The sequence below is a fragment of the Netta rufina genome, assembly GCF_964035555.1.
Source record: "Netta rufina genome assembly, chromosome: 2".
Taxonomy (NCBI): Eukaryota; Metazoa; Chordata; class Aves; order Anseriformes; family Anatidae; genus Netta; species Netta rufina.
Window position 1 is genome coordinate 35,785,041 of NC_140124.1, and position 15,081 is coordinate 35,800,121.

The 15,081-nt window shown below is 36.2% G+C and overlaps 1 protein-coding gene across 1 annotated transcript in view; it reads right to left on the bottom strand.

Annotated features, from left to right (window-relative positions):
- Window positions 1-462: 462 nt before the first annotated feature.
- Window positions 463-15,081, bottom strand: part of HIBADH (3-hydroxyisobutyrate dehydrogenase) — an 84,214-nt gene continuing 69,595 nt past the window's right edge. The window contains exons 5-8 of the mRNA XM_084283124.1: window positions 14,218-14,351; window positions 13,771-13,847; window positions 6,484-6,640; window positions 463-1,476 (exon numbers count right to left, since the gene is read on the bottom strand). Of these exons, the coding sequence (XP_084139250.1) occupies window positions 1,318-1,476; window positions 6,484-6,640; window positions 13,771-13,847; window positions 14,218-14,351 (527 nt within the window). The 3' untranslated portion in view covers window positions 463-1,317. The remainder of the gene's footprint in view (window positions 1,477-6,483; window positions 6,641-13,770; window positions 13,848-14,217; window positions 14,352-15,081) is intronic.

A 15,081-nucleotide genomic window follows, 5' to 3' on the forward strand; every position in this document is an offset into this window, starting at 1 on the left:
TACCCAGACTGTATTTGTGCTTGGGATTGCCCTAACCTAGGTGCAGGACCTTCCACTTGGTCTTGTTGAACTTCTCAGAAGTTCTCAGAAGATTACTGAATTGAGCTAATTCAACCACACAATTGTCTTATCTGAATGTGCATATATAAAAGGATCCATCTAACAACAAAAATTGAAATGTAAGTGCATGATTGACCTAGAGACCAGAAATAAGTCTGAACTTAAGCAGATCTAGTGAAATCAGGAGTACTTATATTCATAAAACTAAGTTTGCACCTCTATTTTGCAAGAAACAGTGAACAGCTAAGGTAATACATAGGCATATATATTACTATATGGATTTTACAATCACAAAAGCCTACTTTTGCAAGATAATCTGTGGAAAACCAAGCAAATTAAAATATAAGGCCACTTAGTATGTTTTTAGGTAATTGTGTATGAGAGTGCATCAAAATAAAAAGCAAATAATTATACAGCAAGAATTTACCAGTATAGATTTTTATTTCTTTTCAAAATAACGGGGTTTGAGGTTTATATTACTGCAATAGTTTCTTAAAGCAGATGTACACTTTGTTTAGAACTTCTACTAAGTGCTGTTCTTGATCTCTCAAAATGTGTGACAGAATACAAGAAAATACAAAATTGGGTTAGCAAAATACAATAATGGAGTTTTACGGGAGAGACACACATACTATGTTATTTTAACTAAGTCTATCAGATAAACATGCTGTAACAGCTCTCCACTTAGTAGCATGTGTCTATAAACTTAATCTGCAACCTGAACCCCAGGAAAAAATTCACTACTGATCAATCCAAGGCTAGTAGGTGCAAGGAAAAAAAATCCATCTCAAGCTGTTTCTGCATTGAAAAAAATAATCTTCCCTTTTTCCATAAAGTATTCACTTTCATTTTTAATAGATCACTATGTATCGTTAAATCACTATATAACTTTCCCATACTATTCAAGATTCACATAAGTTTTCAGCCATAATGTAAGTTATTTTATATGCAAACAATTAAGTGTTTAATAAAAAAAAAATATTTACTTTATTTATTGCATCTAATGGAAAAACCATTGATGGTTCTTAAAAAAAGTGAAATTACTGTCTGGCTAAGTGCCAAACAACCCCTTCTTCTGGCTTGCTTTTTCAAGAACTGATGAAAAAATCCTGGAGTTCGTTGTGATCTAGACAACCAAAGATGATTAGTCTTATGTGATCAGGATGCACAGTATTTGATTAAACCCATATACTTCACAAACGAGCTGTAAGGATTAAAAAATGTGGTTTGTTATTGTGTCCATTGCCAAAGGACAGCTCACAAGGTTTCCTCCTCACGTAAAAACTGGAACACAGCTGAGAAGTCTTTCAGGGCATAGCCTTTTGCACACATCATCCTGTAGATCTGATGTGCCTGGGATCCCAAAGGAACTGGTGTCTTTGTGTTGGTGGCAGAAATCTGGGCCAGGCCAAGATCCTGGGAGGAAGGAGGAAAGAGAGGATGAGGGTAGAGAGGAAGAAGGGAAGGAAAGAAAAGGAGAAAAGATCAAGAAAACAAACAAACAAACAAACAAACAAAAACGACAAGGTTATACATAGCCACATATGTATTATAGGTTATTGAGAAGAGCAGTCCACTGCCAACAAGTACAATACCCCAGCCTGAAAATTTGAGTCCTGGCAGAAGGGAGCCTTGTTTGATTTTTCATTTTTAAACAGTAAACCAGGGTTATTCAACAGGAAGACACATAAAAAACCCACAGCTCTGCAAGGCAAACAAAAAAATTTGGGACAGAGGGAATTTTAAGATTCTAGATCACTGACTGTGCAACCTGGTAGGAAGGCTCAGTCTTGTTTTCCCCACTTTATTATATCATCTCCATAAACAAGATTCCTCTGGCTATTCACTTAAGCATTTCACATCTGTTTTAATGGCATCATTTCCCTGTTTGGGTGAGAGGACATTTCTTTCTACAAACAGATTAAAAACAAAGCTGGAGGTAGTTGAATAACAACGAAATTGAAGCCACTTATATTACATAGATTTACTGTAATGTGACCGTACAATTAATAGAAAAATGATAGGCATAGGCCACTTTGTGAATATGAATGTTTTGCAGCCTAACTGGAAGGATTTATTAAAGAATACTCTAGGGGACTGTCCTGGGTCTGTTACAACCTGAGATTTTCTTTAATGACTGAAGATAAAGAGATACAGAGAATAAGTCAACTGCAATTTTAAATACTAAGTTTGGGGCAAAAAAGAAGGGGAGGTTACAAAGAAGGTGAATTTGAAACCTGTCCTCCAAGAGTACTTGGTCAACTGTATAGCTGTAATTTGAAATAAATAGGACAGAAATCAAAGGCAAGTATCTGGTATGATGACTAACTACAGCTAGTTAGAAATAACCAGCTTCATGCATGCTGGACAGAAATGACGAGCCAGGCTAGAAGATGTCTTGAATTCTAAGCTGAATCAGATATCAAGATCACCAAAGAAAGAACAGCTAACAAGGGCCTGGTTATATAACCAGATCTCTTTTCCAAGTATGAAAGCAATGCTTGCACACAAGGTTGCCTTTATAAGGTTTTGCTAGAGAAGAGAACTTGATTTTGAGGTCCACATTTGAAAAAAGCTGCTGAAGAATTCCAGTGTTACTAGTAAGTAGCTAGATTTGCTGTCCATCCAAGACTATGTTTTTTAATAAAATTTGCAGTCTTTATTTTTTTCCTTTTCTTTTTAAAATAACAAATCTTTGATGCAGAAGAACTGAGAGACTGTAGTACTGCTGAGAGCACCTTTGGCTTCTCAAGGATGACTTACAAGACAGGTCTTTACTTTCTGTGCGTCTGTATTTGAATTAGCACAAGGAAATTCAAGATCTTACTCTGCTCTCTAAATGTCACTTCGATCTGTAAATCGGCTCTATAAAGGTCATTCTGATACAAATCAGAATTATAGTTACTTTTCCTATTACCCTTGAATGACTTCAAGATCTAGGAAAATGGGAAAAACACGCGTATCAGATGCCACAGGACCCAAAATATTCTTCATCTGCATCAGGGCAGATCACTCCTTTATGTCCAGCAATAACCGATGATCTAACAAATCTAAGAATAGTTACTTTAGCCTAACTTACAATAAGATATTCTATGACATATTCCTAACCTCTCCTAATCCATCCTTGTGAAATCTGTTGCCACGTTGCTCGTTTTATTCAAGACAGCTTAAATCATATAATGCAACAGTAGAATGGCAAAGGCATCCAACTCCAAACTAGTGAAGGTGCTTCGTTTTGGTAGCAGTGAGCTATTTTCTCTGAAGGGGCCAGCACAGAAGCAATCCCTGAAAATTCTGAATAGACTGCCAGCACATGTAGCATTTTATAAAGCAGGTGTGTTCACTTTTTTAATGAAACTCAGGCTCCAAGATGGTTGAAACATTAGACAGCATCTTAACGTTTATATAGACAAGGACTCCTGACTCCAAAGTGCAGGAAGATCGTGGTTTTGTTTTATTTATTTATTTTAAAATCATTCTATAAATTATAGATTTGAAGGAAAAAATAATACAAACTATAAGTAAAACTTATCTTTAACTTCAAGTTGTGAAGTATTTTGCACCTTTTCTCATGAAGCTGGAGACTCCCTGAGTGAACTGATACAAAACAGCTCCGAAAGAGATTTGCCTTCTGCTGAACTTTTTGGAGAAGTAAAAATCAGAGAGCATAGTTTATGGCTCATTTCATACTCTTTGGAACTGATATAATCTTCCAGATGTCTCACTGTACCAACTATTCTGTTCTCCTTTTCTCAGCTTGGAATAGGGAAACAGATTCTCTTTCAGGAAACAGTTGCCAAAATATTTTTAAAAAATGCCAAAAAATGATCATGGTAAAAATACATGGATCCTTAGACTTATTTTGCAGTTGATGTAACTGAAACTCTGCCATTCGGAACAAAGCTTGAAGGCAGTCTTGTCATCAGTCAAGAATACCATGATATAAATCTCACTCTTCTCAAGATTCAAGACATTTAATCAGTAACTATGCTGTGAATATAGTTGTTTTTTGACTCTTTTAAGTGGCAAAAGCATGCTTTGTACTTCCCACAAAAAAAGTCCCCAACCCAAATAACCCACAAACTACATGATCTGTCACATACCAGGATGAAAGGGATTGTAGGAAAAGTAAGGAGGAATGTCTTAAAAAGGTCACCACTGCAAAACATAATACCCCAAACATGATCAGCTTTGTCTTGACTCCTTACTCATTCAAGTAATCTTCCATCTATACTGAAAAACATGGCATTGTTGAAGAGGCATGAGAGGAATTTATTGTCTTCTTATTGAGGATTTCAGCCTGAAGAAGGCAATCTTTAGGCTGCTTAGCAGGCAGGATGGGCAGGAAAGGCATAGTCAGAAGAGGTCAACAGCGATTATAAAATCTCCGAGGAACAATCCTCTTAGGTATCGATGATAATTTATAACCCAAAGCTGGCAGTTTCAACGGACACAAGCCAAGCTGCTATTACTCCTACAGCAGGAAACTTCCTGAGGAGATGAAGGTCCCTCTTAGAAGTGGAAAAATCACTTTTACAGAGAAAGTTAATGGGAGGGAAGAAGGGAGAGGAATATGTGCCTCCATCCCATTTATATTTTGAGGTTATTCTGGACAAGAGTAACAGATCTGAATCACAAGAGCAGAGTTTACAGTGTGAAGCAGGGCACAATAGGCTGAACATACTCTGAAAATGGCACATGATGAAAACAAGAGCTTTGAGGCAGGGCCAAGACCAGGTTTCTTATCTATAATTGATAATCCTGCCAAACTCCAAACAGTAACCTGAAGCATTTTATAAATTAGTAATTTAAATAATGCTTTCTTGTCCCCTATGTCCAATGACATGAACATGATGTAAATACTGCTGTTTTCCAATATTTTAACACATACCTCAAAGGGATGAAAGCTCCTGGCTGTTAGTGCATAAGTGTAAAATGCTGAAGGCCAACCACTGAGGGATTTTGAGCTGCACAGTATTAGTGAAATTTTTTGGTGCTGCCACACACCAAAACACATAGGACACTTGGATTGACAGAATTTGGCTAATTCCACTGAAGTTAGGGCAAACACACTAACATAAATCAACTGCATAACTACAGGAGCAATCGTTTTCTATCAGTAGGCAGGCATTACATACAGGAAATGCAGCACTGTGGAGATTTGCATGGCAATATCTGTTTTATAGCTACCTCTTAGAACAGCGTTTTAGTTTTAAGTGCTTAATCCATTCACACAGTATATGGATAAGCTGAAAATGGCCAGAATGCCTAACCAGTCGGGAGCACTCACAAACTGGTAACCATGAAACTTGTCCTGTGCGAATTCAAATTCCTCCCTCAGAGTAGTATCCCCATGAAACCAATCTTCAGAGTGTGAAATGGTTTCCTGCACTTATATGCTTACATAATAGATCTCTTCCAGGACTGTTTTTGTAATTTACCTTAGGCAACCACTGTGCTAAAAGCAGAAGCAGTTCAAAAGTCAGAGCCTAACAGCTCTTTCTTCCAACTACGTGTCCTCATCAGTAGGATGCATAGTCCTGACCTCCTTGCCTACTTTCCTCTGGCCTCTAAGAATTTTGCTTTCCTGACCACAGAGTGACTCAGGACAGTGCTTTTCCTAGAACAGCCAAGAGTGTGGCAGTGAGTGTATCCTCCTGGGATGGGACTGCTGTAAATTACAACTTCCTTGTGCTGAGAAGGACCTAAACCCCAGATCTCTCACTCTGTAGAAAAGTAATTTAGATTGCTAGGTTATTACTTGCACGAAAGCACTACTTCTTCCACCACCACCACCAATTCAAGAGAGGTCAGAGCACGGTGTGTGAGCACCTGCAGGAAATCATAGTCTGCAGAGGGTTGGGGTTGAAACCTGTCTGCCTTCTCCATTCTACATGACCTTAAGCAAAAAGACAAACACTTAAGCAGTTGGCTCAGCAAGGAAGAGGATGCTAGAGGGGACGTCTGGTGGCACAGCTTAAGGTATCTGGAAGAGATTGGGCCAAAAGACTTGGACGGTTATGCCATCACTGGCACATAATCAGATCAGCAGGATTTTCCTGAACTGGTAGCTTGAGCTTAGGCTCCTAAGTTCTAGAGAAGTCATGTGAGAGCCACCTAAATGGCTTTCTGAATGCTGCCTTATACTCACGTCCATCAGGAGTCCTCAGACAAGTTAGAACTCAAGCAGACAGTGCATACAAACTCACTGAGTGGCTTTGCAGTAATAGCGGCTAGGAAGAGACTGGAGGTTAAAGAAAAAACCCCTTACGCTATTCATTAATTCAGAGCTACAATAAAAGGTTGGGTTCCCTTCTATTTACACACACACATTTCCCTGTAATTATTACTTTTCACTAAGAAGAACGTTTGCTAGAAGCCCAGAGAGAAGCAACTGTGCCTTTACATGCCAGTATTACGTACCTTAGCCATGAGTGTTGTTCCAAAGCCGCCTTGATAATTATTAGCAGACGGTACTCCTTCCATCACTCCAGGAACAGGGTTGTATGTATCGCTTGACCAACAGCGACCTGAGCTCATATTTAGGATTTTGGCCAGCAGCTTTGGGTCAAGCCCTAATCTGTCAAAGGTCAAGGAAGAGAAGTGTTAATGTCAAAATGCGCAAGACATGGGTGACTTGTTTTATATCTTAGGACCCTACCATCATTTCTCTCCCTTTATTATAAGCCATGAAAAATGACACAGTATTGATATTGGGGGTAGGGATGTTGTATCTTAAATTAAAGAGCATCAATCCACCATTTAAGCACTAGGCTTTCAAAGCTTTTTTCCTTTTGCACTAAGCAAAGCCCCTTCACCTAGCAATTCTGAAAGTGCAAACGAAATAGAGGTCCTCTCAGAAGTGCAGTTCACCTGTATTTCAATTACAATAAGGCATTCTCTGTGCTGCTAGCTACTAGGTCACATATCTTTTCTTCGTAGCAAAATTATATTCTCTAAAGCTGAACAAAGCAAAGGACTCACAAGCAAGTGAGGCAGTGTTAAAATATTTTTACAGTATGTTTATACATGCACACTAATGTATTTTCATGCAAGCAAGATGACACCAATGATCCTGATCTAAAAAGAAAAAAAGATACCACACCTGCTAATGTTTCTGAAAAAATATTACTACTTTACACATCTGTATGCTCTTTGCTTTGTTATTACTAAATCTTCATTATATACGCTTGCTTCTGAGGCACAGACATATGTTATCTATTCACAAATATACATTATAGTTCTGGGTCAACTGTTGATAAGGTTACTGATCCTGATAAAACAAAGCTTGTCCAAGTAGAAACACCATTTGTTCTATCACAGAGCTGATGGCATAAGCTGCTGTTCAATGAAAACCCTGAAGGTATTTCAACATTACAATTAACCATCTTTGGTATTTGTATTTTTGGGGGGTGGAAGGGATCATGGAATTTGGGTTTATGCTTTGGAATTTGTATTTATGCTGATATCAAGCTATAAATATAATTTTACACCAAAATAATTTATACAAACAAAGCATTTACCAACAATTATACCTACAATTTTATTTTACACCATTTGTGTTTATACCAGCATGTACAGCAACAATGACAAGCAGCAGTCTATCTGGCCCTGTACAAATGTTCAGCTACAGTCATACAAAAATAATTAAATAAATAAATCAAAATAACTATCTTCAGTAACTATCTTCAGAAACAATCAAAGAGGAGAAAAGGACATTTTAAAATGGATATATCACAACCTACTTCGGCATGGATAAGCAAGCAAGTTAACAATAAAACACCTTTTCCACACAGTTCCAGTGGAGCTTTAACCTACACAGAAGTCAAGACTCTTTATGTTAACTTTTAGCACATACTTTTTGCAGATCTCCAGAGCCATGGGGATCTTAACATGGCTTCCAGGCTCTGTAGAGCCCAAGGTTAATTTCTAGGTGATTAAAGCTCATTACCAATGGAATAGTTGCTAAATTATATATCTATTTATTCTGATAGGCATTTAAGGCTTGAAAAATCTATGTCAAATAATTGCCAAAGCAAGATCACTTTCTGTACTGCAAAGTTACGTGTTTAGCATTACTGCTGTACAGTCTTTTTTTTATGACTTGCTGCACCAGCCCCTGTAATTCAATGGGAAGTCCCCTGCTGGCCTGAATGGGATCACACTTTATTCTCTTCCTCCATTTTGAACCCTCTGACTCAAATGAATGTTTTCAATTGCCATTTATTTTTTAAAAACAAAACAAAACATCTTCCAGCACCAATATGTCTTCACAGTATTTTAGTTGTACTTATATCCTGCAAAATGCATCAAAATCTTCATCAAGAACCTCTTGGAATAAATGCTTTAATTGTTGTCACCCCCCCCCAAAACAAAACAAAACAAAAACAACCCCAAACGCATTGGGAACAGACAATGCCTGAGCTTTCAAGTACAAAGAAGTTGATTTTTTTGGTTTAAACAAATCTCTTGGCTTGTTTGCTTCCTTATTGTTGTTACATCCCGATCAGTATTTTTAGCAATCTAGCTACATGCAGAGGTCCGTAATTACAGCTGCAAGACGGAGAGCTTATTATTTCAAGATGCATATAGCCCTCCAGAAGAATGCTCTCCTCACAGTATTCCAGCTACCTCTCTGTAAAAATACACTTAAAAAGATATATATATGTTTGTTAAATACGTAAAATATTGTCTGCACTAGATCTGGCATATTTTTGCTCTAGCAAAAGAAAAAGATAGTGTCAGTTTAAATCCCTGCTTCTTCAAACTTCGTTGCTCTTAAAACACCACACAGATTCTCTTCAGGAGACCTGAGCCTATTTTTTTTTCCCCTCCTTTGCAGCAAGTGTATCATTAATAAGAGCAAGTTAGAAGTGCTTTGCATTTCATCTTTCTGAGGATTCATCCACTGGTGCATATATAACTGACAGTTAAAATTAGACATATATTAAAATCAGTTACTGAAGAAGTCCTCTGTCTTCCACTGTGCCCAAAGCTTGTAATGGTCTGAAACCAGCTAGAATATACAGTAATTGTCATTCAGTGAGAGTCTATCCTAGAAAGTCATGCTTCAGTGGAGAAGACTGAGTTTCCATTTGAAATCAACAAATTAATCCAAGACAGGTATCTGAAAGGGCAAGTTTAATAGGAAGCAGCTACTGGGCTCTCAACCATGATAAAATGTTATTGCTGTTTCCCTGTAAATTGGCTGGGAACATATGATACTCTCTGCATAAGAGCTCCATTGCTGTTCGGGAGATATACTGCTCAAGCTATCAAAATGATGACAGTCTGCCAGTCCCCATAACAACTTGCCATTGGACGTGGCAAGAGCTTGTGCATGCGCATGTGAATTTACAATTACCAAAATGTTCTTCTCCCTTATAAGCAGAATAGAAGTCCATGCATTAACTGTACTTGTAATAGAGCACAAAAACAATTCCTTGCCTTGAATTAATGCTTCTTCAATAACATTCATAATGAACTGAACAGCAGAAACGAAGCAGTGGGCACACATACACACACAAAAAAAAGGTGAAAATAGGATCCATCCCTTTGAACCACTTCTCAAAACTCAAGTTTTGCTGAGCTTTAATAAAATAATGTACTGAAATTTTCAAACACTCCTCCTCCAATTGCTCAGTCTGGAACAGAGATAAAAATTTTAATGGCATTTTGGAAAAAAAAAAAAAAAAAAAAAAAAAAAAAAGATACCTCCTGGTCTCATTTTGGGGTGTAACAACCAAAGTAGCTGAACTGTTGAGTTTCCCATCTTGAGGTGTTTCTGATAAATACCACATGAAGATGCAAATATTAAAGCAGAACCCTAAGACCCTTCTACCACAGCTAAAAATTATTTTGCCCGTGTCATGCTAAACAAGATACGTGCTTTCAAGTGTCATTAGAAACCTGAACAAGACTTGGCTGTAGCCCCATGTGGAATAGAGCAGAGCCACAGTGCTCTTGGAGGGATTCTGTTTCAAGACATTCTTTCTAAAATTTTCAGTGGAGATGTGTTCAGGGCTATATGCCTCAGACTGCAGCATAGGCTCCTTTATATACTGTCAACTCCCTTTTCTGCTCCTTTCTTCCATCTATAGCCCAGGGATGCTCACAGAAACCAGATCTAGAGACTGAAACTATGTATAGACTTGACGTCAGAGGGTGAAGTCTTTCTACTTTATAGATCTAAAAAAAGCAAGCAGGCACAAAACTAATATGCAGTAAGATTACTTAGGAAAGAGCACTCTTTGCAGCTTTTGACACAAATCTGGGTGCTACCATAGTCCCTTCTAGTAGAGAAGACTTTTCTCTGCTGTTAGAAGCCCACAAGTGATTTTTGCAGCAAGGCTACTGCCAAAGATCACTTACTGCTGTCCTGGTCCTTTATATCCCAACCATATTAAATAATCTTGTACTGTCATGTGGCAGCACATGAAGCCCTTCTCTGCATCTCTAAAGGGACTGCAAGCTGCCTGACAGGCAGCAACTTCCATCTGACCCAAACATAAACTAGGTATCAGCAATAACTCATTTCCAAGCTTTATTTTGCTAGTATTAGACATTGTTACACTGGAACTGAGAGCTTGGTAAATTACTGACATGGAGATGATCAGCAAAAAGAAAAAGAAAAAATAGTCTCCGGCTGTGGACAGTATCAATTAATGTTTTTATTTCTTATTTGTGAAGTTCACATGTATTCTGCGTATTGGTCTGACACTACAGCATTTTGCAACATGTACGTTATCCATAAAACTAATAGCAGTAAAAGCTACTCAAGAGATTTTTTTTGTACCGTTCAGTTGCATTATGATGCTAGAAAGAACACACAAATGAAAATGTAAATTAATTTCCAGAATGTCTGCCACACCTTCAATAACTTTTAATGGCAACATTCATAAAGCATCAGGAAAGTAATGGGAAAACAAAACAAAACCATTTCAATAGTCAAAACTCAGACTGTATTTTTTTTTAATAGTTACAGAATCTAAACTAAAGCACTTCCAGTGAAAGTGGACATCTTCATTAGTAAATTAAGTAATTAGTAAATTAAGACATCTTAATTAGGTAATGAAGATGATATTAAAATAAAATAGAAAAGCAAGTAGAATATAAAAGAAATAACTACGTAGCAATATTGCCCGTTTTTCTGAGAGTTTATTGCAGAATTTTTATTCACTAATGCCAGTTTTCCTTCCTCCTCACAATAATCAGTTTGCTGAAGTTCAGAAAAATTCTACAATTTCAAATATAAATAAAACAATAGCAAATGTAATTTGAACACCTGAAATTAATAAAATGAAAATTTAGGCTGCATGGTTAATGAAAACAATAGAGAAGTGGTTTATTAACAGAATTAATGCCACACTGTTCTGAAGACTTAAGCACAGATATATATCGATTCCTGAAAGGCCCTGTGGTATGACTTTCTAGTTACATCTAGTTTAGTCAGCAATATTTTGAATAACTAATTATCCAAAGTCCCACAAATTCAAGATTTAAATGATACAGCAGGTAAATATAATGCATGACATGAAGGTATTTTATGTTCTGTCTAAAAGTTAAGAACGTGTATAAGCTCCAGTATTTCTATTACAAGGTCTTTAGGTTTGCAGAGTCTTTTACCATTATTAGGTTAGAATTGGACTTTTTTTTTTTTTTTTTTTTTTTTTAACAGATAAGCATCAATCTAATAAACCAAGTTCCGCTTCTAAATCTCTCCGGACTGTGTAGTCAAATCATCCTCTCAGTTTTAGACTTGGAAAAACAAATCTAATTAATTCATTTAAAAGGGAAAACTTAACAATTAGAATTACAACTGTAACTTGCATGTTAGAAATTTGTAAACACCAGAAGTGGAAAGCGCTTATTCTACTTACATGCAGAAGTCATCTCCAGGATTTAATTCATAGCACATTAAAATTAATGCAAGGGTTCCAAATTACTTCACTTAAAATTATTGCCTGTATCTTAAACTTGATACAGTTTTTGACTAACAGATTCTATTCTTCATGTTATTCTGGATACAATCAGCAGGTTTCTTCTACAGTAAGTACAATTCCTTCTTGATTACCATGATAGTAAGGTAGGAAAGTTAGTATCTTGTCACCTCCACATTTCTGATTTTTGGTCAGAAATGCTGAATATAAATTCAGCCAAAAATGATAAAATGAAAAATAAAAATTCCAAAACCTTAAAGCTAAAGTAGCTTCAGACATAAGTCATTCTGCATTCAGGGATTACATGCCCAGAATATTTGTGTTCCAAACCTCTTGATTTTATTTTTAACTATAATAATTCCTACAAACTTAAGACAAAAATTTAATGAAAAATCAGTTGTATATGCTTTATTAAGTGAAGCATGACTTAAAACAGAACCTGATGAAAGCTTTACACCATACTGGTTTGCAATACTTGTATACAATGCTACTGTTTTTATTATGGGTTGATACAGACGTGCTTCAGTATCTTACAGACTCTCAATTTTAAAATGTAAATGGTACAGGATATTGATAAACCAATTAGCACTGATGCAAAGCAAATTCCTCTTTTATCTCAATTACAACATGACAACTTAATAGGTCAAGATAGTCTAACATCTGAGACAAGGGCAATTCAATAAAACAACTGCATCTTGATATGGTAATTAAGAGGAAATGTGAATCCATTACACTGCCTCGTGTATGCGTGCACATGTAGGCGTTCTTTTTTTATTATTTATTTAAGCATTTGATGCCCTCTTGCTGTTTTTATAGTATATCAAATCCACATGAGCACACAGTCTAAAGCTCGGTTGATAACTATCTACAATATCTGTAGTTTTAGCAGGCCAATTGTAAGGATGCAACTGTGCAGATGAATAATTCATGAAGAACACTTGAAAGATACACAATTGCAAGATAATCTCTTCAAACATAAGACTGCATATAAACTTACAAATGATTTAGATCTGGCTAAAAGAATTTATGAAGATTCAAATACTGTGATAGTGAACTGGTTCTTGCATGCCCTGTATTTGAAAAATCTTAAACACCAGAGCAAAATAAATAAGCTACTATTGGATAGGATATATTTTTTTTTTAATACACTGCTGTACAAGCAGCAAGTCAAATGCACCGCCTGTTAAAAAAGAAATGGTGCTTTTAGCATTGAAAAGAGCATAGTGGAACATACTCCAGCTTTTCAACAAAGTAGTAGTTTTGGCAATTACGTTAAACAACAATGACAAAGTCTGACAAAAATGTTATGTTCTTTTGTATGCTTTAATTTGATACATGCACCGTATTGGAAATTTTACTTTATTTTGGAACAATTTCCCAAAGATAAACAAACCAACAAGAGTATCATACTCAGAATACATTGTACATAAGCTTAGAATCCAATAGTTACCTCTGTATTACCTCTGCTTATATATACAATGTAAGACAAACATTATTGTACAGTGCGCTATAACAGAATAAACAAATTCTTATCTTCAGGTGCAGAATGGAATGATCTATACAGTCAATACAAGAGAATATTTCTGTTCTGAAGAGCCCTACCTTAGTTAAATAATATCTTTAGCACGTTAATGACTTTTATAAGAGAATTTCTGGGCAAAGTGTATCTATGCTGTCTAATCACCTTTGTCTCAGCAACAGTCAGCTGTAAAACACAAGATTGTGAACACCGAAAAAAATCCCTTCAATCCAGTATAAGAATCAAACAAACCTGATTCCAAGATTCATAGCCTCAGCAGTTCCAATCATACTGATGGCCAAAAGCATGTTGTTGCAGATCTTTGCAGCCTGATAAAAAGGTAAACAGTCTATTAGTTCTTGCATTTTCTAACACAAACATGTTAAGTTTATGCATAGGTAAAATTAAGTAAACCTAAATTTAGAAGAAACAAAGTTAAAATGCACGTCCTCTAAGAAGTATAATTTAACAAAGCAATGTGAAAAAACACTGGGTCAGATGTTTTGGCACTAAGCTACACAACATACTAGAGAACAGTGCCAAAAGATTATTTTATAAACATGTGGTTGAAGAATAAGGAAACGTGAGAAGATAATACATGCATTTAGTTCTGGAATAAAAAAGTAGATATCATTCAAGAAAAATAAAGCACCAAAAATAAAACACTGAGATAACTATCAAGCCCTCAGCAAGCATTACCTGTCCAGTTCCAACCTCTCCACAATACACCACATTAGAACCCATGCATGTTAGCAATTCTTTGGCAGCATCAAATTCCTGTTCCACTCCACCAACCATGAAAGTAAGGTTTCCAGCTCGAGCAGCTCCAACACCTGAATCAAGACAACATTGGATTTAATAGCAATATTTTTTTTCTTCACAAAAATCTTAACAACTTCATCTTATCAGGAAGGGTCTGATGATGCAAAATTTATGTGTTTAATACTTCCCTTATGATGAATCCCTCAGATGATGTAAAAGTAAGCCTATATCCTAAACACTTACAGGATCTTAATTCTCAAGCATTTGATGAAGATAAAGCCACCTTATGAAAGGCTGTATCTTCAGGAATACTGGCAGATAAACAATTCACAAGAATTACAGAAAAGTGGCTCTATAATTTCATATGAAGAAACAATCAACCCTTTCTGCAACCTTGAACTCCATAAAATTAATTGTATCTGAATAACTAAATAACATTTCTGTTTTGTCAAACTACTCTGAATATGTGAATATGACTATTCACAAACAATTGCTCAAAGTTAACTCCACTTTTATCAGCTTTTCCAAACCCCAGGCTAAGTTTTATCAGTGCTTGCTGATTTTTACATAACTGAACATCTAAAAGCCACAGACATGTAAAACAAAGTGTTTGCCTTCTGAATCTTTGCAGTTTGTTAAGTCTCTAATCTAAAGCAAAGTTCTACTTAATTTCAGAAATGTTTAGTTTTCTACGCATAAACTTAACACATACACAACTACATAAAGAGCTATGCAAAACCGATGTAAAGATGATTGACATTAGCACACATATGAACATATTATTCCCAGTTTTATTCTGAA